General features: G+C 36.7%; 2 protein-coding genes across 3 annotated transcripts; both read left to right on the top strand.

The window, feature by feature from the left end:
• The first annotated feature begins 1566 nt into the window (after positions 1-1566).
• On the top strand, positions 1567-5443 carry dnal1 (dynein, axonemal, light chain 1). Its single transcript, XM_079854177.1, has 8 exons — positions 1567-1631; positions 2195-2233; positions 3090-3199; positions 3316-3371; positions 3452-3507; positions 3585-3711; positions 4118-4258; positions 4353-5443. Exons 1-8 carry the CDS (start codon positions 1629-1631, stop codon positions 4400-4402), a joined length of 582 nt encoding a protein of 193 aa, XP_079710303.1. The 5' UTR covers positions 1567-1628; the 3' UTR covers positions 4403-5443.
• A 533-nt stretch (positions 5444-5976) lies between these two features.
• On the top strand, positions 5977-20150 carry tedc1 (tubulin epsilon and delta complex 1). Of its 2 annotated transcripts, XM_079854106.1 has the most exons (8): positions 5977-6190; positions 6531-6621; positions 6702-6913; positions 10600-10776; positions 10880-10969; positions 14339-14425; positions 17559-17765; positions 18632-20150. In XM_079854106.1, the coding sequence occupies exons 1-8, from the start codon at positions 6059-6061 to the stop codon at positions 18992-18994; spliced, it is 1359 nt and encodes a 452-aa protein (XP_079710232.1). In that variant the 5' UTR covers positions 5977-6058; the 3' UTR covers positions 18995-20150. The 2 variants fall into 2 exon arrangements, with proteins under 2 accessions (XP_079710232.1, XP_079710231.1); XM_079854105.1 differs by lacking the exon at positions 14339-14425 and having other exon boundaries at positions 5984-6190; positions 18632-19216.
• The last annotated feature ends 3808 nt before the right edge of the window (positions 20151-23958 follow it).

The raw sequence follows: 23958 nt of genomic DNA, 5'->3' as shown, positions 1-23958 counted from the left end.
AAAAAACTTTGTTTGAAGTCCATTTCTACCAAAAAGTAAAATCGTGTAGGCTACTGTAGGCCTATGAAATAAAAAGTTACAATTATGAAATAAAAAGTAGCAATTATGAAATACTAAGTGATCATTGTGAGATAAATGTCAAAAGTATGACAAATGATTATGACTTTGTATCTCATAATTAACTTTTTTGTCATAATTACTTTTTATATCATAATTTCAACTTTTTATGTCATAAGTAGGCCAATGATTTAGCAAACCATTATATTTTTATGTGTCGGAAATTGGGTGACATTTGGTCAGACCTGACTGTCATTAATGACAGCCTATAGAAGATCAATTGTATTGTCAGTCAAGCAAAAATACATTTCACGAAAAAGGAAAAGGATAAGGAATATACATGGCCAAGAGTAAACTGATGTTTAAGGCTTTTATTATAGGTCTAAGACATGAGTTACATTTAAGTATTATACAAAGATGCAGGATTTGGAAACCCTTTTATTACAGTGGTGTTTTTTTTTTAATCATTTAGACATTAGTGGGTGACCAATGCTATCAGATATTAATAATTTTGTTTATGGTTTTCTTGTTATTGATAATGATTTAATAAAAGTATGGGTTAAATCTCTCTCTCTCTCTCTCTCTCTCTCTCTCTCTCTCTCTCTCTCTCTCTCTCTCTCTCTCTCTCTCTCTCACACACACACACACACACACACACACACACACACCTATGTTGGTGCACCTATCATTATGAGGACATTCCATTCCATAGGCGTAATGATTTTTATACTCTACCTCTACAAACTGTATATTCTATCCCCCTACACTAACCCTACCCTTAAACCTACCCAGCACAGAAAACTTCCAGCATGATTTTTAAGCCATTTTAATTACGAGGTCTCAGGAAATGTTCTTATAAACACGTAATACCAGTGCAATACCAATGTCTTAATACAAACACACCCACACACAGAGAGAGAGAGAGAGAGAGAGAGAGAGAGAGAGAGAGAGAGAGAGAGAGAGAGAGAGAGAGAGAGAGAGAGAGAGAGAGAGAGAGAGAGAGAGAGAGAGAGAATCATTGTTACATCACTCCCACCCAGTGGTCTGACTGTGGAATCACACAATGAACCTCTCAATGGGTTTTATCGACTTGAACCAGTACAGTATTTGGAGTGGAGTGAGTGGACACTGGACAGTATTAAAAATCGTACGGAATTACTTTAGTATTCAATGTAAAGGTTTTTACATTGTAAAACGCAAAAATATGTCTAATAGCAAATAAAAACAAAATCCAATATGAATAGTAGGCTATGCTGCTAAAATGTGAATATAATAACGAAAAATACTGAGAATAAAATATAAAGAACATTCAATGAAGGTCTTATTATTGTGATGGTCTTATTTTCTGAAGATTTATTATTTATACTTTTTTTATTTTATTATTTTTCTATTTTCATTGCAGCGGCATCCTACTATTAAGGCAATAATGATAAAGTTAGTTATCTATATGGCAACAAGACCAGCGCGATGTTTGTGTTGTCAGGCGGATTCCCGGCTCGTGCTCGTCGGAAGCATCACTCTGCGCACGCGCTTTGCTTCAGGGTAGTTCCATAGCAACCGTAAAGAGCAACATGGTGAGTTCCCATCCTGTTTGTGCCTTTAAACGCTTTGTTATGCGATGTTAATGGGTGCATAATACGTTGTTCTAAATAAGGAAAACTGGCGCTTGCTGTTTATAATGAAAAGAGGGCATTACTCAGGCTGCAAATACAAGCTGCTTCAATGGTCATCACTTGAGTCAGGCAGTTGCAGCAGATAAACATTTAGCCGCCTTGCTAGCTGTTGGACATTAGCTAGTTAGGTTTTAAATGTGCAAAGTTATTTGCTTATTAGGTATTCAAATTAGTATTAATATTAACGTTAGGTTAAGATGCACAAATTGTGACAGACTAACTTACAGATGATGTCAATGTACTATCTAGTATAGGGAGCTTGTTGTAAGTTAGCATCTGTATTCATTAGTGAATTTAATAACACACAGTTGCATACTTGTACGTTAGAGATCCAGAATTTTTTTCCCTACATTTTGTTATTGTTTTTGTTTTCAGATATTAACTATTTTTTTGCTATGACAAAGACGATAAACATCCCCTTACCTTGCTGTGAGTGACTAATCAGTTGTTATGTGTGTTTTTAGGCAAAAGCAACAACTATTAAAGAGGCCCTGGTGAAATGGGTAAAACATTTATTACTAATTTAGTTTGTAGTTTAACTTTTTTCAAGTTTTAAAGGCATAGTTCAACCAAAAATGAAAATTCTATCATTAATTACTCACCCTCATGTAGTTCCAATCCTGTAAGACTTGTTAATCTTCGAAACACAAATAAAGATCTTTTTGATTAAATCTGACAGCTTTCTGTTCCTCCGTGACAGCTAGGCTTCAAAAAGTTCATAAAGAGATTAAGAGAACGTAAAACTCATCCATTGAATTAAGCGGTTTAGTCCAAAAATTCTGAAGAGACATGATTGCTTTATACTATGAACAGATTGAATTTAGGCTTTTACTTGCATATAAATATTCATCAACTCACATCAGTTGTGGTAAACGAAAGCAAAAGAATGTTCACCTGACGTGCGAGAACCAATGAGGTTCATTCTCGTGTTACACAGCACGTTTGAGCTTCTGCAAGTTTCTGCACGTTTGGTTTCGCACGTCAAGCAGGTTCGGATGATTCCCTGTTTATGTTCACTGATCAATATGTGAATTAAAGCCTAAATTCAATCTTTTCATCATTCAAAGCGATTTTCATTTAAAACAATCTCAGTTCATATGGATTAGTTTTATGATCTCTAAATTAACTTGTCAAAGTGGTAGTTGCGTAGCTGTCTATGGAGGGACAGACATTTTCATCAAAAAGATCTTCATTTGTGTTCCGAAGATGAACGAATGACATTAGAGTAAGTAATAATGACAGAAATTTTATTTTAGGGTGAACTATCCCTTTAACCCATTAGACATTCCTAGTATAAACTGTAGGTTGTTTTCTGTGTACTATTAATTATGTTTATTGATTTCACTTGGTTGTTACAAGGAGGAGAAAACAGGCGAAAAAGCGAGCGAGGCCACGGCAGTAAAGCTTTATGGTCAGATCCCTCCCGTTGAAAAAATGGACGCATCTCTCTCTAATCTTAGCAACTGCGAGTGAGTCTAAATATACAACTCCAATTTTTTGTGTATTTTCTCTTAAACCAGCTTCCATGTGTGTCATATATAATAACTCCCTAAAATATCTTCATTGCAAATTCTGTCCTGCCTAGGAGATTATCCCTGTCAACAAACTGTATTGAAAAAATTGCCAACTTGAATGGTCTAAGTAAGTACTCCCTTCAGATGCAAAGCTGTCAAATGCATTCGTCATGATTGCATAACAGTTTATTTGCATTTCTCTCCTAGAGAACCTTAAGATATTGTCCTTGGGGCGGAATTACATCAAAAACCTTAATGGACTTGTAAGTAAAGGAACAGAACATTAATGATAGCTTGAAGAATTCAGAGAGAATTCACACAGCTCTTCTGTCCCCCACAGGAGGCAGTAGGTGATACTCTGGAGGAGCTGTGGATCTCTTATAACCTCATAGAAAAGCTGAAGGGAATTCACGTCATGAAAAAACTCAAAGTGTTGTACATGTCCAACAACTTAGTCAAGGAGTGGGGTGAGCATGGGAAATAGACTCACTTGAGAGTCTGATAGCAGCTTATTCAGGGATAGTTCACCCAAAAATGAAAAGTCTGTCATCATTTACTCACCCTCAAAATGTTCCAAACCTGTATGAATTTCTTTATTCTGCTGAACAACAAAATAAGATATTTTGTATATGGTTAACCAAACAGTTGATGGACCCCATTGCCTTCCATAGTGAGGGGAAAAAAAATACTATGGAAGTCAATGGGGTCCATCAACTGTTAGGTTACCAACATTTTTCAGAATATCTGCTTTTGTGTTCAGCAGAAGAAAAATTCATACAGGTTTGGAACAACTTGAGGGTGAGTAAATGATGACAGAATTGTTGTGGGTGAACTATCCAGGATGAGGAGTTTATGAGGCTGTTTGTTCCTTAGGGGAGTTTCTGAAGATGGCAGATCTTCCATCATTGGTGGACCTCGTCTTTGTGGGGAACCCATTAGAAGAAAAGTATGCCGCTGATGGCAACTGGATAGAGGAGGCTACTAAGAGGCTTCCCAGACTTAAAAAGCTAGATGGTAAGTGTCATATTTGTGATGACATGAAAAAAAAATCATATGTTAAAAAGGCCATGGTTGCAAAAAATGGATTCCTCATCATTTTCATTTTTAGGGAACCCTGTCATCAAACAAGAAGAGGAGGAAGCTGAAGGAGAGAGTTAATGCAATTTCTTACGCATTTTTATTGTTCAAACACCAGCGTTTTTACTTTTAAAAGTCTGTGCAATATTTGCATTAGGTGTATTTATTAAAAATAAAGATAAAAAGTTAAATTCATTTTCTTGAGCTTTAACACTATTTGAATAGATTTGAAAAGCACAAACTTGAACCGCGTTTTGTTAGCCTCAGCACAAGCACAGATACACAATCATAATTTATGGGTTGTGCAGAAGGACATATAGGATGGTCCCAATTACTTACACTGTAATAAGAATTGATGCATGTCATTGTTACCTCAAATAATTATTTCTACTTGATCTAACCCTTTATTTATTTAATATAACTTAATACAGTCATATTGAATAATATTTTTGACTTGAATAACCAGTTAATTCACATGTTTCCACATGAAGGACATATTAAAAGTTAAGAAAGTTAATGACTAAACTTTTTTACGTTGTGCTTTTCAGGGTGACCAATGCTAAATTGTAACAGTAAAATACAAGCCAGTGATATTAAAGCAAGTACAAAACTGGATGGATACCATCAAGGGTATGACAGAGACTATAACCTATAACCTCTTAAGTGGTGCTATACTTCAGTCTCTATTAGGAGGCTACTTTAAAAATTCAATGTATCTGTTCATTTATATTCATTAATGTTTATTAATGACTATAAAAATGACCATTTTTGTAATAATTTACAGTAAGCAAAACTCCTAATTAATAGGCAGTTATTCTGTTGTCATACAGTTTCATTACAAGTGTATTGTTAACACATTACATTGCATGTGTGGTACTTAAAGCAAGTTGCACAATGAGAGTAATTAAACACTTTATAGCATGTCTTGTGGCCAAATAAAGGCACCATAATTCATTTTGTAATTAAAAAGTTATTTCGTTTCCTGTTAACAATTTTATTAAAGTGATTTAAATTTTATATTTACAATTTTAAGCATGTTTTAGCATTTTTGACCCCTCTGCATGTTAACTGTTTTTGTTTACTGTTTCACAAGAAAAAATAAACTATTTTGTCCTCTGCGCAAAAGTTATATTGTTATCTTTTCAATTAATATTATTATATATTACATTATCATTAATATTATATAAGCCCTAGCATTCAATTTGTTTTCATTTAGAACGACAAGCCTTTAACAGGAGGGGGCAGTAAAGTTCTTAAGTAAAATTGGACACATCTGACTTTACACAAGGGACTTTACCCATAGCAAAATAACTAAAATAAAAATGACCTATCATTATGATTATTATAGTTCTTATTGTGTTATTGTGTGACGTATCATTGTGTTTTCAGTTCAATACTCAGTTATCATAAACGTAACATAATCACAAAATATGAGGAAATGCTGTTCCCTTTACTTCAGATCCTTTGAGAATTCATTTCTACATTTTAAATATATAGCAATTGTATCATATATGAAATATACAAAATAAATCAAGAGTGTTGCAGTATTTCTGCATTTTTAATGCAGATGTTATCGTGGTGGGCTGCCTACAATTCCTATTGGTCAGGATTCACGTCAATCATGAAACGCGCCAAAACAGCAACTAATCAAATGGCGTAAATGGTAAATATCACCCAACTAGGAAGTGGCTGTTGCCTAACGACCGTCAAGGCTTCCAACATACTACAAGAAGAAAAATGCAGCGCGAAAAGAGTGTTAAAGTGAAAGAAGTAATCACTTCTCTCTGCAAACTACTGTCTGGGTTAAGCGTCGAGTCGATCCCGACAGCCGAAGCTTTCAGGAGAGCCAAATTCAATAGAGAAGATTCGGTAAGGGCTAACTTAACTGTTACACGGGTCTACATTTCTTTTATTTCCCTCCAAAAGTGCTTGACTTGTATAACATAGGCAGCTAAAATAAAGTATTCACACACATATATACAGATGGTAACATTATGTAAATATTATATATATATATATATATATATATATATATATATATAACGTTATATGTAACCATCTGATACCCTTATTGTACTATGGTAACGTTACCACTTCTTTCTCCCTTCCTCTCCCTCTCTTTAATTTGATTTAGGATAATTTGATAGATAAGTCATTGTTAACTAGATAAACCTTGCTTAGTGTGCTCATAAATATGCTTTGCTTTCAGGCACTGGACATGTGGAGTTTGTTAAGTAGGCTTCTGCAGAGAGCCTTTGCACTGGATTGTGCGTGCCACTGCCAGGACTCTAAAGACTTTGGTAAAATTTATCATTGCCCATAAATGCAGTCCATGCGTTATTCATTATTGTTTGTACAACCAACAGTGTTGTGCTTGCAGACATGCAGCGGCTGTTTGTGAGGAGTGCTCTGTGGCACTGTGGCTATGGGGCCCCGTGGGTGTTGGGGCCCCGGCCCCCCAGTCACATAGACGAGGTGGGGAGCCGAGACCTGCTCCTGGCGTTCGGCTGGGTGCTGTCATCTGGGAATCTGTTGGACTTCCTGCTGGCAGAGAAGGTTCATCAGTTAGACATGCTCTCATCTGCACCAACGGTGAGACCTTGAGTTTTGTTGATTTGATCAAGGGAGAGATGACTAATTTTACCAGTTGCGTTTCTCTGTTGATGCTAAACAGTAGGGTTTTGTAAATGAATAGTTGTCAAGTTAGTATATCAAGTGTTATTCTATATAAGGCCAGCAGAGAGCAGATTAACACTGCAGTTTATGCACAGTGATGCACACAGACAGGACATTGAATTTCGACCTGTTTTTCTTTAATAAAAAACTACAGTGTTGTTATTGAAATCATATCAACGGCCTCCTAAGAACATTACACAAGACTGAGACACTAAACAAATAACTTGTGGTTCCGTTTGCTCTTGGTTGACTAATCTAATTGACTTTCTAATAAGAAGCAATCATGAATGGAACACAATGCATAAAATCCTGTTTGCTTTTAGGATCAATTTTAAAGCTGTTTCACTCTTTTTAAAAGTCTAATTGGTTAAGTCCTAAAACTTTAATCTAATGGAGACTTTCTAAGTGTCAGTTTCATCTGTTTCAATGGTGCTTGCTAAGTCAAGCATCACTATTGCTCATACCAAGGCTTAATTATATTAACCTTAAAGGACAAGTTCGGTATTTTACACTTAAAGCCCTGTTTACAGATCGTTTCTGATGGAATAGAACGGTTAAGATTAAAATTTGGACACATGCTGCTGTCCCGAGAATTTTAGGTTTCTTTCGCTTTCCCCCCCACCAGTAGACTGGTTGTATAGGTGCACTGGAACACTCCTTCCTAAAACGCATTAAACTTTCGTTTACAAAGACGTGAAACTCACCGAGTGGTCAGGGGTGTTCACTGATATGCTCACACAAAAATCGCTGCAAAAGATGCTTTCCAACAGGTTTTATCGTAGTTTTTGTCCAACTCCATTGACTTGCATTGGATGTGCTGTGAGGTACGGTATTACTCCGCGCCGGAAACTGAAATGGGGTTCAGGGGTTGTTTTCTTCCTCTTCTTCTTGTTTTTTTTTTTTTTTACGGCGGATCGCAAACAATGAAATGCCAGTGGTTTGTTTGCAAAGGTGCATTATCGCCACCAACTGGGCTGGAGTGTCTATTATTCAAGCTCTCAACGGAAGAATGTTCGGGTGTGAGGCGTTTGGAAAAATAGGTCCACAGTTTTACAACGAATGGTAAAACACCTGTTGGAAAGCATCTTTTGCAGCGATTTTTGTGTGAACATAACTGTGAACACCCTGACCACTCGGTGAGTTTCACGTCTTTGTAAACGAAAGTTTAATGCGTTTTAGGAAGGAGTGTTCCAGTGCACCTATACAACCAGTCTACTGGTGGGGGGGAAAGCGAAAGAAACATAAAATTCTTGGGACAGCAGCATGTGTCCAAAATTTAATCTTAACCGTTCTATTCCATCAGAAACGATCTGTAAACAGGACTTTAAGTGTAAAATACTGAACTTGTCCTTTAAGTATACATCAGCCTGTAACTCATCCCACACGGTTTGTGCTACAGTCATCATGAGTGATACCCCAAATGGTATGGTGTATTGAGGAGAAGTGGGCTGTTATGAATCGAAGCATTTCTGATTTGATTGTCACCTAATTGATGATACTTTTTTTTTTTTAAATTAAAAAAAAAAAAACCTCACAGACTTACTTTTAAAAAGTATTGGCCAAACAAAGTCATATTTACAAACCAGAATATCAGAGACTTAAAGCTACACTGTGTGATTTTTACCCCCATCTAGCGGTGAAATTGTATATGACTACCCAGTGAATTTTAGTTTCTGTTCCTCTCAATTCCGAGGGCGTTTTAACTCCTACGGTGGCCGTATTATTCCAAGATTAACATGGCTTCCAGTTATCACTTCGTCCATGACAATAATAAACAATACGTCTAAAATGAATAAAACTACAGGACAGATGTCAGGAGGTAAACGTCACCCTTGGAATCGGCTATCCCAGCATAATCAGATTAGGCTAAACGTTACAATGTGTACAAAGTAAAAGCAATTAAAAATAACTAAAACATACAGTGTCCTTTTTTATATATAGCTCAAAAAATTGCGCCTTTAAAACTATTCATTACCTGTGATCCGTCGCAGCACAGATTTATGTTACAAGGTAAATAAAACTTTTTCACCATTGACGCGAGGATGAAGTTATACTAGAGGTCGTTCTGGCGTTATGCACAACCATGCTATGGTTAGACAAGCAACTATAAAACTTCGAATTTACACAAATTAATTACAACAGGCTGAATTACCTGTCGAGAAGAAAGCAGGCAACCTCGGCGCCCGTTTTAAAATCTTTTCTCCTCATGAGCTCTTTCCATCTGGGAAAAGTTACTCCAATATTGACTATGGTCTTGCTGATTTGTCTGTCGCGTTGACGTTTTAATTCTCTCTTTCAAATGTGAGTACGCACGCACACACACACACACACACACACACACACACACACACACCACACTATCTTTCAAATCTGCCGGCACTCGCGAGCTCGCGAGTAATCTCCCCCTCGCATTCGTCACGGTGTCACTGAGTGAAAAACGCAAAAGGCGAAGCTTGAATTTACAGGCATGTCCCTCTTTGGCTAATGTAGTTTCAAGATGGAGGGGCAACATGGCGACCGGCATTCGAACCCCTTACCCGTATGTACTTTCAATGGCAGATTATAAACTTAAAAGAATACTTTATTACTTGAAAGAAGTAAATATACATTAATGAGCACATATATTTTTGAAAGAACTAAGTGTTTTTTGCTAAGAATCAACTAAAAAAGTTACACAGTGTAGCTTTAAAGGTTTGCTCTTTTGTCTAGTAAGCTAGTTAGCTAACAACCACTCAGAACACCCTGATCTGTTTTTTCCACTCATTTATTATTTGTTTATTATTATTAATAGTCATTACAGTAAACCAGAAATGTGTTCTTTCTAACTCTAGTTTTGATTAGCATATATTATCATCAGTTTAATAAAATGTCCATTATTTTAAAAAAAAGCAAACTGGTTAAAAAAATCAAGATCTGTTATTTGATACCAGCATTTAGAAACATTTAAAACAAGTGCTGCATTCATCTACATCTGTATGGTGTCTTTATATATGTGCACATAAATCAGCATATTAGTATATTGAGCACGAAATCAGAATATTATAATGATTTCTGAATGATCATGTGACACTGAAGACCGCAGTAATAATGCCGAAGTCACCTTTGCCATCACAGGAATACATTGTATTTTAAAACATGTTAAAATAGTAAGGTTATTTTGAATTGTAATCATTTCACAAATATTACTGTTTAACTGTATTTTTACAGTTTTATTTTATATTGCTATGATTGTCTTCCAAACAATTGCTGAAAGCAACACTTTAAAAGTATTTAAAAGAATGCTGTTAATTACAACAACAAAAAAAGAAAGAAAAAAGATCAAAACAATATTTTTATTTTTTTATTTTTTTATTTCAACAGCCCTAAGTTGTGATTTCTGTTTTATGGGTTTAACAAAGCAAAAGCAAAATCTCCCCTGAAACCAGCTTGTCTCCCCTGAGGTTATATCATAAAACCTTTTAATCTACTGAAGATTTTCTTTATCTTTATTTTTGTGTTGTAGGATTTGTTCTTTTTGCCTCTAGGTGTTGTTTCAGCACTAATAAAATGATGCTTGAAAGCTATTGTAATGATTTTTCCTAATATGTTTGTGGACATGTAAGATCCCTCAAGGTTTAACACATGGACAGGATGACGTTGTGACATGTGGACCAGGAGAGGATGCCACAGTAAAGACGGATCAGGCACTACAGGCACTGCAGTGGCAATATGGGAAACTGAGGCTCCAGTGGAAGAGCTTACTTTCTGCCCAGGAAGAGGGGTCTAAATTCACACATAGGGCAAGTCACTCGACACATTATAGCCTAAAAAAACTATTATGAAAACAGCATATTTGGATGTAAATGCAGAAATGAAATAATATCCTGTGATTGCCTTCTCTAGGTTATCTCCAATATCAGCCCCTCTGCTGCTTGTCAGCCTCATGCCACTGGTTCCCATCACAGCAACACGACATCAAGTGCACTTGACAAGGTGACATGAAAACACTGGAACATTTTAATGAAATATTGGCATGAGATCATGTAGGTCTTACGATTTCTGCATTAAACACTAGGCAAATGTTATGAGTTCAGTTCTTGATCATTGTTATTACATGACAAGTGACACTTTTACTAAATTAGATTCTCTCTAGAGATTTCTCATCGCATTTGTATTCCTTTGGTGTATGTTAAGTGCTTCTATCCGTCATCAGAGCATATGGTGATCAGCGCTCGATAATAACTGCCGTAAGCTAGGTAACAAGCTCATTTCAATCGGCGAATGATTGCACGCAGCTGTCAATGTGTTTTTCATCCCCTGGCTTATTCTGGAGAAGGCTGTAATGAAGCATCCACCTCTATGTGCCGCCCTGTTCTTTGGTGTGACAGATTGACAAGGTGGGAAATCCTGCTTGTTTGAAGAGTGTGGATCTTGATCTTTAAAGTCAAAAGGCCTACGCTCTCCTCTTTCCCTTCCTTTTTCCATCGCTCTTTAGAGGCTTTGTAAGAGTATTTTATCTCAGAGAAAAAGTCTCCCTCCTGACATCTAACGAAGGGGCTGTTTTTGTCAGGCAGGTTGTTTAGAGTGCCTTAAAAAAGTGTGAAAAAGGATGAGTGGGATGTAGAGAAAGTGAGTGAAAATGAGAAAAAGAGACATTATGAGTTGTTGTTAAATGCTGCTACCTAGGTCTTGGAATTCTTTTTTTCCTAATCAGAGGAATGTTTATTTCGAACAGCAATTATAGCAAGTAGAGGCAAAAATGTTTAGTGCAAGAAGTATAATACAGTAAACCCAATCATTGCATTTTTTCCAGTTATTTGCTACATGAACAGGATGAATTATGTTTTTATTCATGAGAACCCATTAAAATTTAATAATACACAGCAATAGTTATCCATTTATCCATTTTCCACAAAAATAATAAGCTGCACAAACTTTTTTCAACATTGATAATGATAAGTAATGTTCTTGAGCACCGAATCAGCATAAAATAATGATTTCTGAAGGATTATGTGACTCTAAAGACTGAGTAATCGCTGCTGAAAATTCAGCTTTGACATGAAATTATATTTTAAAAATCAGAAATCATGTGTTTTTAAATTGTAAAAGTATTTCACAAAATAATTGTTTTTTACTGTATTTTTGATCAAATTAATGCAACTAATTGTAATAAAACCAATTTAATAAAAAGTTATTTAGCAAATTAAACTGTTTTGAATCGACTAGTGCTGCACGGCTGCCGACTCTCACGTATTCAGCGTGAGACTCACGCAATTGACACTTTTCACTTGCTCTCACGCCACACATCCATTTTCTCTCGCACAGAAAAATCGCAGAGAATAATCGTGAAGCAAAGAGGACACTGACACCGACAGACTAGACAGAGCAGGTTACTTTTGGTAGGAACAAATTCTCAGCTCTCAGATTCTGTCAATTTTATCATGGTCGTGAACCAAACATCTCGTACTCCTTACTAGTTAATAGTAAATAAACACGAATGAACAATAGGTGTGTTGAAAGATACAGTACAACTTACTGAAATGTTTATGCCTCATACATAATATCGATCAATCAGTGTTTTTCAACCGCGGAAAGAGGTCAATAAAACAGCTGGAGAACAATTATGTCACATAACGTTTACCTCAGGAAAGCCATTTGATATCACATTAGTTGGCTAGACAAATTATACATAGAGAGAGGAGTATTTTGCTAAATATGTGGTGTTTATCATTAATATCATTAAAATATTGTAATGTTGTTATTGTAGCCTAGTAAAAACCACATATTTAATTTGAGTTGTTATTTTTAATCTTTAATAATAACAATACCAGCTGACAGGGCTCTCTGTATGTTTACAGCATTAGGTGAGATTTTTTTTCTTGAGAAAAATTTACTTGTATCTACTGTACCTAATATTTATCCAAATAAATCTGATATTGATTCACAAGATTTGAAGTGAAATCGTGAAAGTTGTGTCAAGCAATAATAAAAACAGTAGCCTACCAGTCATTGTATCATGTAAACATTGTAACATGTTGTCACTAAACTTAACAAAATTCTGTTTTGCTAACAAATGTTTTGACAATCACAATACACTTACACCAAAAATGATCCACAGACTGAGTTTAGACAAAGCATATGTTACATCCTGCTTAAATGTCCCTGCTTGTCTGGACAGAATGTTAAAAAATATCTTATTTTCATGAGCATGTAAATGTTCTTATTTATTGTTCCATTTATTTTATACTATTGAGTCAATAACAAGTTTGCAGTAATGCAAAGATGTCATTATTTAATTTGGTAAAAAATATTATTTTAATCTGAAAACACATTTAGTTTAGTGCATTTAGTTGCAGTTGCTAGTTTGAGTTGAGAAATACACATTTCAGCATTATCTGTGTGTGCATTTTCCTTGAGAACCAAGGAAGTTGACTCATGTTTATTATATCGCAATCGCATATCGCAATCGCAATATTGACCTCAATAATCGCAATATGACATTTTCCCCAAATCGTGCAGCCCCAGAATCGACTAATGGGAATGAAATGTTCTGATTGTATTGTTTTTGTGTATTTGCACAGCAAACCCAGGTTCAGTGTTAAGAAACAAATCTCTTCCCTGAAATAGTGCCATGTTGCACCTGGTTAGGAGTGTTATATGTACTGCCTTACTTACAAATAGTAACACGTGTAGCAGGCATGAAATTTGCATACTGACACATCATTGGTCAACTTAATGGCATCACTATTATATTAGATGTATTTCCAGTTTCCAATTTTTTTTTTGTAGGGCTCACTGCTCATGTTAGTGAAGGGTTTGGGACTGCACATTCTTTTGGTGATATCAGCCAATCAGACTTTACAATAATTAGTCATGTGGCATGTATAGTGTGGCTCCGATAATTGGCTTAAAACAAACTAGGAGCAGAGCCAAGCACCCATGAGCAAATATTGCAGATTTTAAATTGCATGTCCGGGGGTCTTGCTTCTTAATAATAGTTATTCTAGACCTATACAATGTGGGATGTGTTCAGACACAGGCTAATAGATCTCTCTTCTCAAGCCGTGTAAGTCATGGTGGGCAGCTCAGGGATCTCTCCCTCCCCATTGCCCTTCAGCCTGTGTGGGGTGCTGAGAGGAGTTATCAGCCTAAAGTCCCTTGAGTGCTTCTGTCTAACCGCAGAGATGTGAGGTATTAGCCAAGCTCCTACAGGGAAAATATTGCCCCTGAGTACAGATCAAAGCGGCTGCCAAGTGTGCACAAAACTGTGCTTGCACTGTAGAACCACTGCGGTTTTATTGTTTTAAAAACAACAGTGCTACCCTGCGTGTAATCAGGATTTCTTGTTACATTTTATTTCAGGAGCTGGAGCGGATACAAGCGCTGAATGGAATTCTGGAGGCGTATCTGGATTGGAAAGTCCATGAGCCTTTATTCTGGTGCTGGATGGTACGTCTGCTTTGTTCCATGCAGGAATGAATTTGAGATTCAAACTCGCACTCCTTTATCTGATATTCTGTTTGTTCACGCTGTCACATCGCTGTTTAGCCCCAGGTATTTATGCATGACCAGTTCATTGAGAAAGATGCGGGAGATTTTCAACACAGCCAAATTAGCTTACTCTGAAAAGTTACCAATGACACTAAATCTAATATGTATATTACCCCAGTGTTTGAGAGCCAGACTGGCGGTCTTCCCGCAGTAACCTTGCCCAGCTTTGAGTTGTCACTCACAGTGATGCACTGGTGCTCCAGGACACTGAATCTGGCAGACAAGAGCCCTCACTCACGCTGGCTCCTCTCCAATTTGAAATGAAGTTGTAAAGAAGTCCCTGGCTAGCAGGAGTGGGTCCTGAGCACTTGGCTGGGGTTTCATTTTTCACTTTCAGTGTGCATTTTGAAGTAAAAAGATGTTTTAACTGCTATTCAGTAAGAGTGGTGAGCTCATGGGTGTCTTTGAGTTTGACAAATGGTGGAGGGCTTTTGTTTTCCCACTTCCAGCGCATCAGTCTATTGAAATGATTACTTTTCTCTTACAATTCTGTTATGTTGAACCTCATTAGAAGTCGATAAAAGTCACACAATCAGAATAAAGCACATTGAGAGGTTTCACTGAATTACAATAACCACTATCTAATTGAGTTGTAGAAATACATTAAACCCTGTTAATCCAATTTTTGCTTCCTTTTAGTGAGAAATTCAATCTAGACTTTTAAAACGCAGACAAAAGTTCCCCGGTCCAAAGAACAGGAAGAAAAGGAATGGAAATCAAATAGCATGCCCAACGCGTCAATGGGAAATCTATAGTCCTTGATGAAAGCCAAACATTTTGGGGATGGAGTGGTATTTGGGCAGGATTGTTTTGTCACTGTTCACACAAGAGTGATGGAAGCAAGCCTTAAGCTTCAGCTATTGGTTGAGCCTCTGTTGAATAGCACAGGTTCTTAAAGAATCGATTTTCTTTGGAGGTTCTTGCACAAAGTCTGACTTTGAGAAAACTGGATAATCTACCCAAAACACTTTGACGGTTATTCTGAAGTGTTGGGACATGTTGTAGCAGAACTGTTTTAACAAGAAAGCAATCAGTCGTGCTTGCTGTTATTTTTGCTGATACGTAGGGTTTTTAGTTTATTCTAAACTCCTTAAGGCCCATTCGCAATAACACCATGGCCTAACCAGATGTGATGTTACAAGCAATTTGTATTTCCATACAAGACAAAATCAATCAAAAATCACAGCCAATCACAAGAGTGTATGTTTGGTATGTTTTACTATTAGTTTGGTCTTACTTATATGAACACAGAAGTAACAATCTAAGTTTCATTTCCTGTTCAATGATGTAACTCGTTGCTTAACTACCAAAGTATGATGCATCGTTGGAGAAATTAACTAGCAAGTCATGACTGTTTCTCGAAACTGTTGTATCCTTACCACACATTCATCATTCAAACTACGTTGGTTCAACATACGATTTATATCATTTAACGTACGATTTACATATGGAATGATATTAAATCTTATTAACTTTATTTATCTCAAGAGCATGATCCATGTATTATGTCATACTATTTTGTCATACTAACAACTAACAACCGCAGGTCGAGAACTGTAGTTCCAACTTTGCAGTGCTGTTTACGAATGTTTGTTGGAACTATGATTTCGGGAAACACTGAATCGCTAACAATGGAACATGCAACCATAGTTGGCTAATGTTGCTTTTGGATAAGGAATCTGGAAAAATCTTGAAAAGTTTTGATTTTTCTTTTGTTGTAATTTGCCCCAGTGGATCAAATAACCTAATATTAACCTTACTAATATTCGTACCTAGGCATCCTTATGATAACCATGCACATACAAGATGGATTTTCGGAGACAAACTCTGTGCGTCAGCATGTCACTGATAACATAAACCCCAACATTACCGGTTATGATCAGTGAGTGGACAGTTTGCTGACCGTTTCTTGTATTATTTAATAAATTTTGGTCAATTTTGAAATGACATTTTTAGTCATTAGGGCTGGATGATATCATATGTCAGAATTAAATCGAAATCGTGATATCACTAAATGATATTGGAATTTTATATATGATTATCAAATCACAAAGGCTGCAATTTAGTTCAATACATATACGATCTGCAGGTTTCAGGGTGAAGCATGGCACTGTATCATGGGTTGCACATATGTAAATAAATAGTTTTTTTTATTATTTGTAATGAAAAGTGTTTAAACCTGTTGACAACAAAGTAGAAACTTTAAAAGAAATAGTTCATCCAAAAATGAAAACCTTCCCATAATTTACTCAGCCTCAAGCCATCATAGGTGTATATGACTTTCTTCTTTCAGCCTAACACAATCTGAGTTATAATAGGTAATATCTTGGCTCTTCACAGCTTAGTAATGGCATTGAAGAGTTTTTGAAGCTGCAAAAAGCACATCCATCCATCATAAAAGTAATCCATACGACTCCAATTGGTTAATAAATGCCTTCTGAAGAAAATCTGTGGGTTTTTGTAAGAAAAATATCCATATTTAAAACTCTATAAACTATAATCACTGGCTTCCGGCAATGGCTGTATGCCCATTCACAAGAGAGTCGAAATCTCATAAATCTAAATCCTTCAACATTTTTCTTTAAAACGCGCAGACCGTTGCCAGAAGCCAGTGATTACAGATTTAGTTTGATTATAAGCTTTAAGGGCTCTTTTCCCAATATTATGACACCCTAGTCAAACTACAGTACAGATCTGAAGACACCCTTTTAGCCATTTGCATGCCTAAGCAGTAGCACCCCTCATTTTCTTCAAAAAATGTAAAAACCGAGTTGAATTGTGGTTGATTGCACATTAAAGAGAAACCTGATGAAAAAAAAAAAAAACTACAGAGTATGCATGTTTTGGTTGTAAATGAGAACCTGCAGCAAACAAAGCCCTCTGATAGCTTTTTAGTTAATGAATCCAAAGAGATATATTTCTTTTAGCAGAACTAACTGATCTGGCATGGGTTTTGAGCACAGTGCATCTCAATTGATGCAGAAGTGTTTGCTGACAGACCTGTTGCACTCATGCCATTGTCTCCGTGCAGGACAGCGTGATCGACAGCTCCCTCGCCGATGTGTCCGAGGTGGAGCCTGCCGACTGGCCGCCTGGGGAGCGGGCTGTCATGGTGAGATGTCCTCAAAGCAACAAGACCAGGAGAGCAGTCAGACGACTTGACAAGATGCTGCTAAGGCTGCAGACAGACCTGAGAGCCAGAAGAAATGAGCAGTCCACTCTCACACTCGCCTCACAGGTAACGACCCGCCAGACCTGCATAAGTGCCGTCGGGAAGGCTTCAACTTATAATAAGGCCAGTATTTCACTGCATGAAGTTCATTAAGTTTGAAAATTCTAGTTCTTGTCAGTTTTGGTGCCTGAGATGTTGACAGTCTCAGTTTTAAGATTTATATAAACTCAGTCACACATTGATGTGTTTATCACATCATCCTTTATTTCTCTATCCGTCCCAACAATACACAAAAAAATAAGTGACAAATTATTGATTTTTTTTCTATTTATTTCATTGATTAAGGACCTATTATTATTATTATTATATTTATTATTATTATTATTACTTTTCTTTGGGTTTTCATAGCTTCCAATTCCCCAAGGAAAATGATTTGTTCTGTGCATGTGGAACATCATGTTTTATTACCTGTTCAAAGGTTCTACCAGCAGACTTCAGAGGTGTTAATATCCCGATAATGAGGGAGGATAGAGCTAAAAGAATTATGAAAACTAGGTCATCTCATCATTGCATTCTTTTATTGCCTGAATAAATTACACTTCATTGTATGAAAATTCGATATGGTGGGTCCGATGGATAATTAGATGGTCTTTGTGATGTGGTTCCAACCACAGATCTAACCTGTAATGATAAATGACCGCCTGCCATGGCTGCGGTCTTATTCTGAATGTCTGAGACTGAATTTTCTTCACATCAATTCTAAACATATTCCTTGTGATTCAAAAGATATACACTGACATTTATACTCCCACGTACTTGATCATCTGGGCTGCTGCAATACCTTTCTTTTTGATATTAGTATCTTTTTGATGTTTGATCAGTATTCCAGTCTGTTGAGATCATCAGTCTTAGCAAGCTCTCGTTCTCATTAGGGGGGACGTCAGGGGGCTTCCCAGCTCTCTGATAGGCAGAGAATGGAGGTGGAGAAGAAGGTTGCAGGTTATTTAGAAGGTCTACATCTTCCTAACACCCCCGCAATCACATCAAGTGGCTTTTTGCCATGTCTCCAAGATCCACAGCCCTCAAAGCCACCTCACATATTCCACAACGGAGAGCCTGGCCTGGCAGTGACAGCTGGGAAGCTCCAGGCATCGACGGCTCTGGGCGAGCTGAGGGAGAGGGAGGCTGTACTGCAATGGCAGCTGGACGGGTTGAGGCGAAATATGAGAGTGGACTTGCAGAGACAGGCCAGCACAATAGAGGGGGTGGTTCTCATCCCACCAATTAAGAGATAAACACACTATTTGTGCCATTATATGCTCTGGGATACTGACATAAAACTGAACAAACAGCATTTCAAGTCCCTAAATAAGGTGAACATATTAGAGTTTTGGTTTCCTGCTTTTTGTGTGGAGTTTTGCATTAAAGAGAGAATATATTGCAGTCAATTTTTATGTATTTAAAAATGCCTGCTGCAATGTGAATGTTTGTCTTTGGACAATAAAGAAACTTTTTTCAAGGGAATTTCGTCTTATGAAACGCATCAAGCCACACTCGGAAAAACAACTCTAATGACTGACACTCAAGCAAATGGCTGACCCCTTATTATTTCTGTGAACTTTGCGGTGTGCTAGAGAAAATGGAAGACATTTGCAGAATGCCCCACAGTTTTCAAAGTAGGTCATTCTTTCTGTTGCTTTCTGAACCTGTGAAAGTTAGGATCGAAGTTTGGGAAAAATCAAATAGCTCCCTGCTGATATTCAGACCCAGTTTTACTGAGCGCTTCATAACATGAGAGGATTTCGCCTTTCAAGGCCTCTACCAGTCAGTTGGTGTGGTCTCAATTACATTTGGAAAGCTGTAAACAAACTAGGTGTGCAAGATAACATGAGCTGTTGGGCAAACTAAAGAAGCTGGCACAGGCCACAGTATTAGCTGATTAAGAAAGTCATTTCCAACACTGATTTTCATTAGGATTATAAGCAGAAATCCTAATCTAGACGCTGTACAGAGCATGACGAGTTCTAAAAGGATTTTCTCTCCATTACCTTCGGCCTCCTTATCTAGGCCAGAATGGCTGTTTACAACTGAGGGAACGCAAACACACAGACTCGCTGAGTCCGTTTCCCTGATGTGTGCTCTAAATGAACTAAGCTTTGTGTTGCTGAAATTCCAGGTTATAATTATGCTATAGTCAAGAGGTTCAACCAATGTCAAGCCAAGAGCTGGTGTGGGTGGGTTCAATAATTAGATGCTGCAGAGGTGTGAAACAGGTCTAAGTGACTCATTTTCTTTTTGTCATCAATATTAATAGGTTGCTTATTTTCACACTTATGTGTAACGTGGTTCTGCACTGCATCTGAAAGTAGATTTTTCAAAGCAATGAAATTGCAGAATAATCTATTTATCTGCTCTGTGTTGTACAATAAATAGGCTTCCCTGTTGTTTGACAAAAACAAAAGTCTTTTGGGGTCGCAATTACTTTACAATTACACAGTAGTCTCAGCTTCCGATGGCAATCTTGCCGACCACAGTGCGTTCACTGACTGTTTAATGCATATTGCAGACAAAGCTGGAAAGTACTTTCTCATCTGGCAAGCTCTAATCTGAGCAGCTGATATGTACTTCCCTGATTAAGTGCACACAGAGGTTTTTTATCAGTCTGCTTGGAAACAAAGTGGAAATCTCTGAATCTTCCAACGTTTTCTAGGTTAGTGAGGTTATCTTTAAGAGATTTTTGCTTGAAGCACTTGAATATCATTGATATACTATATAGTTATTGTTAATAACTATTGTTAATATTTACTATTATTTACCTATAGTAACTATATTGTTAATATTTTAAATGAGATTTTTTTATATTTTCTGTTTTCACTTTTAGTGCATTAATTATGCCTTGTAATGCACCTTATTGTATGATCGCATGAATAATAAGAAAGCAAATGCATTATAACACAACAAACAACCAGTTTCAGATGTAACAAGGAATCTGCAAATATTATAATGCATTTAACTTTGGTGACAATTATTTATGAAAAGATGTAATGCATTATAATGTAGGCTACATTATGAATACCTTTATAATGCATTATGCATAAAGGCTTTAAGTAAAGTGTTACCGGATTTTACATGATCCACAAATGCTTACAAATCCTTTTTGGTTAACAGAATATTGAATTAATGGAATAAATAGTGGATTTTAATGTAATTAAATATGTTCAGCTTCATCCCATTTATTTAACACACTTACCTTATTTGACACAAAGGTTTCATTCTTCCATGTGATTATCAGGTGCTGGATTCAACCCGTTTCAAAGGATTCCATCACTTTATCCAAAACTAAAAGATTCTATCATCATTTAATCATTACTGAATCATAAAACGTCTTTACCTTTTACATCCAGTACATCTATATTGTTTGTTTCAGCATATAAATGTATGTGTAAACACTCCTGCATGTGTAAACATGCCTAATGAGATCAGGCTATCGGGATTTGTAAATCATTTACCATTTGGCTACAAATATGGTCCCTTGTCTTATGTAAATGAATTTTATGATGATCAAGTGCTGTCTGTAATAATTTCTCTAATAACTGTTTTATAATTTATGTCCGTTATCAAAGGAACTACTCAACGTGGCAACCCAGAAATCACAGTTGGCTGGCTGTGTGGAAGCTCAGCACGTGCCTCGTGTTGGCGTTACGCTAATGTGCTGCAGATGCAGGCCCAAAATCACTGTGCTGTCTGCTAGTCCTCTCAGTCAGAAGCCTGATTAGACCTATCCCTGGAGGTCCAAAGTCATTCTTCCAGTACACATCCTAGCCAGTCCCAGCCCTCTTTACTTGTTACAAAACGGCAGCTTCCATCTGGGGATGAACATGGTACTGCGGTGCCACAAATGAGAGCGTGGCGCAGGCAGACAGTGTTTCCAAAGGCACTGTGCCTAATGGATGGCGACAGGGTCAGTGTGGCACCGCTGCACACTCCACCGCTGCTCATTTAGACAGGAGGCCATTAGAGAAGGCGTTGACGTGATGGCCCCGATAGGTACTCGGCTGGAAACAGACTTGAGCCATCCTTCACAGAGATGGAGCAGACCGCTTTACCCTTGAGGACCCTGATGTACAATGGGGCCTTGCTAAGTACCCACAGTGCAGAACTACAGAGCGCTTTGCAAGAATTGCCTTGGTGTATGTATCTTTTTAATTGGATAAATTGAGTCTTTTCTCTTGCAGACGGGGGGCAGAGGGTCGAGGGGGCACGACTCCGAGTTTTCTTGGAAATCTGAACGGTGTGTGCAAGCGGGGAGATGCATCAGACTAATTAATGAAGCCGAGGTGTTTGGTACACAGGGATGATGCCTCGCTTTCATCTTCTTTCAAAGGTGTAAGAGCACAAAAGCCATCTAACTGTCAGTGCCAGATATAGTGACAGTTTACCGCAGGCGGAGGGTTTGAACCCCTCATAAAATATGGAATACAGCAGCCTCTGCAGCTCAGGGACATAATGCAGATAAGAAAGTACTTCAGGGTGAAAAATGTTTACGAGTTCATCAAATACAGACAGAAAACCTGATTTATTGGGAGATGCTGGCTTAGTATTTGACTGAAAATCTTTTATGAACATGTTCCTCTGCTGATATTGTAGTGCTAGAGGTTTTCAAACTGGGGTCCAGGGTGAGAGAGTGCTAGGGCTACGTGAAAAAAAAAAAGACATTTACAAAAGTCATTTTTAAAACTTAAAATATTAATTAAAGGTACACATTAAAACTTTTGGCCCTCTAGCGGGTAAAAAACAAAACTGCATGGATTTTTTTTGGTTGTATTTTGGATGAAAATGGTTATCCTACTGCTCATAAAACATTCACTACTAGGATTAAGAGAAATAACCAGTTTAGATGGAAAGGATCTTTAGCTGACTAGCTGTAGACGTTACTGTAGCTTTACCCATTAATAGACATGGTACTTCCTTGAAAAAAAAATTCTTGCACAGCGCTACAACAACCATAATGAAATGACCCTTCACAATAATAATAATATGTTTATTTTTTATAGCACCTCTCAAGTACCCAAGGTCGCTTCACAAAATAATACAAACAGTTGACGGACAAAGAGACAAGCAATCTGCTTATTATAACAATCAAACAAGCAGAAAAGCAGATGGAGACAACAAATAACTACAAATAATTAACATGAGAAGTTATAGAATCAGAGAAAACATCAATTTCGATAAAGTAAACGTAACACAAATACTGAAAAAGTGGAAGACAGAGAAGTATAGAGGAAAATGATTATTTAGCATGGTGAATAGATGAGTTTTAAGTTGAGATTTAAAGGTCTGGATGTTAGGGCTGTTCGTTTTGAACACACAAAAAAGTTACATAGTGCACCTTTAATTGTTTCTTGCATTTTATTTACATTTACCAAAGTTGACTAATATTTAAAATTGACTGTTTACTTTTTCAACTTCATAAAAAGTGAAATAATTTTACAGATACACTACAATTCAAAATACTCAGTAAGAAAAATAGGCCAGTAAGATTCTTTTTTAGATTTTTAATTAATACTTTTTTTTTCAGCAAGGATGTATTAAATTAAAAGCTGAAAATTCAGCTTTGCCAACACAGGAATAAATGATATTTTAAAATATATTAAAATATAAAACAGTTATTTTAAATTGTAATAATACTTCACAATATTACAGTTATTACTGTATTTCGGATCAAATAAATGCAGCCTTGATGAGCATAAGAAACCTCTTTTAAAAACATTAAAACACGCCTAACATGAAAGTAAATATATATATATATATATATATATATATATATATATATATATATATATACTTTTTTATGTAAAATAATGTAAAACCTAATTATTTAAATTAGTAAACAATGATTTCATTTTGTTGTCTATACAATGTCTTTATAATAAAAGTGTATATTTGTCTTAAACAGCATGAATTGGATTTGTATACTGTACATGAAAATAACTGCCTTTATATTTTACTCAAACAGAGGTCATCATATTCAGAGGTCTTTGCCATCATAAAGAAAAACCCTGTAAGCTCACCTGTGGGTCTGTATTCAAGGCTTCAAACCCCTCAGTACCAGAAAGCATTAAGTGCATTATTAAAGCAATGACCCATCTACCAAGAAAGCAGGTCTACATACTGTATGTCTGTATTGGTGCAGTAGATTTATGGAGATGTATTCTTCAATGATCCTGGTGGGAAAGTTTCCTCACAGAAGCCTCTTTAA

This window comes from Squalius cephalus, assembly GCF_949319135.1.
Source record: "Squalius cephalus genome assembly, chromosome: 20".
NCBI classification, from domain to species: Eukaryota; Metazoa; Chordata; class Actinopteri; order Cypriniformes; family Leuciscidae; genus Squalius; species Squalius cephalus.
The sequence above is the reverse complement of the archived record's forward strand: the minus strand, read 5'-3'. Positions and strand labels throughout refer to the sequence as shown.

Excerpts from the sequence above, each read along its gene's own strand:
- tedc1 (XM_079854106.1), top strand. The coding sequence starts at position 6,059 with ATGCAGCGCGAAAAGAGTGTTAAAGTGAAAGAAGTAATCACTTCTCTC. Across the intron at positions 6,622-6,701 it reads CCAGGACTCTAAAGACTTTG|ACATGCAGCGGCTGTTTGTG; the intron begins GTAAAATTTATC and ends TTGTGCTTGCAG. Across the intron at positions 10,777-10,879 it reads GGTCTAAATTCACACATAGG|GTTATCTCCAATATCAGCCC; the intron begins GCAAGTCACTCG and ends TGCCTTCTCTAG.
- dnal1 (XM_079854177.1), top strand. Across the intron at positions 2,234-3,089 it reads AAGAGGCCCTGGTGAAATGG|GAGGAGAAAACAGGCGAAAA; the intron begins GTAAAACATTTA and ends GGTTGTTACAAG. Across the intron at positions 3,712-4,117 it reads CAACTTAGTCAAGGAGTGGG|GGGAGTTTCTGAAGATGGCA; the intron begins GTGAGCATGGGA and ends TTTGTTCCTTAG.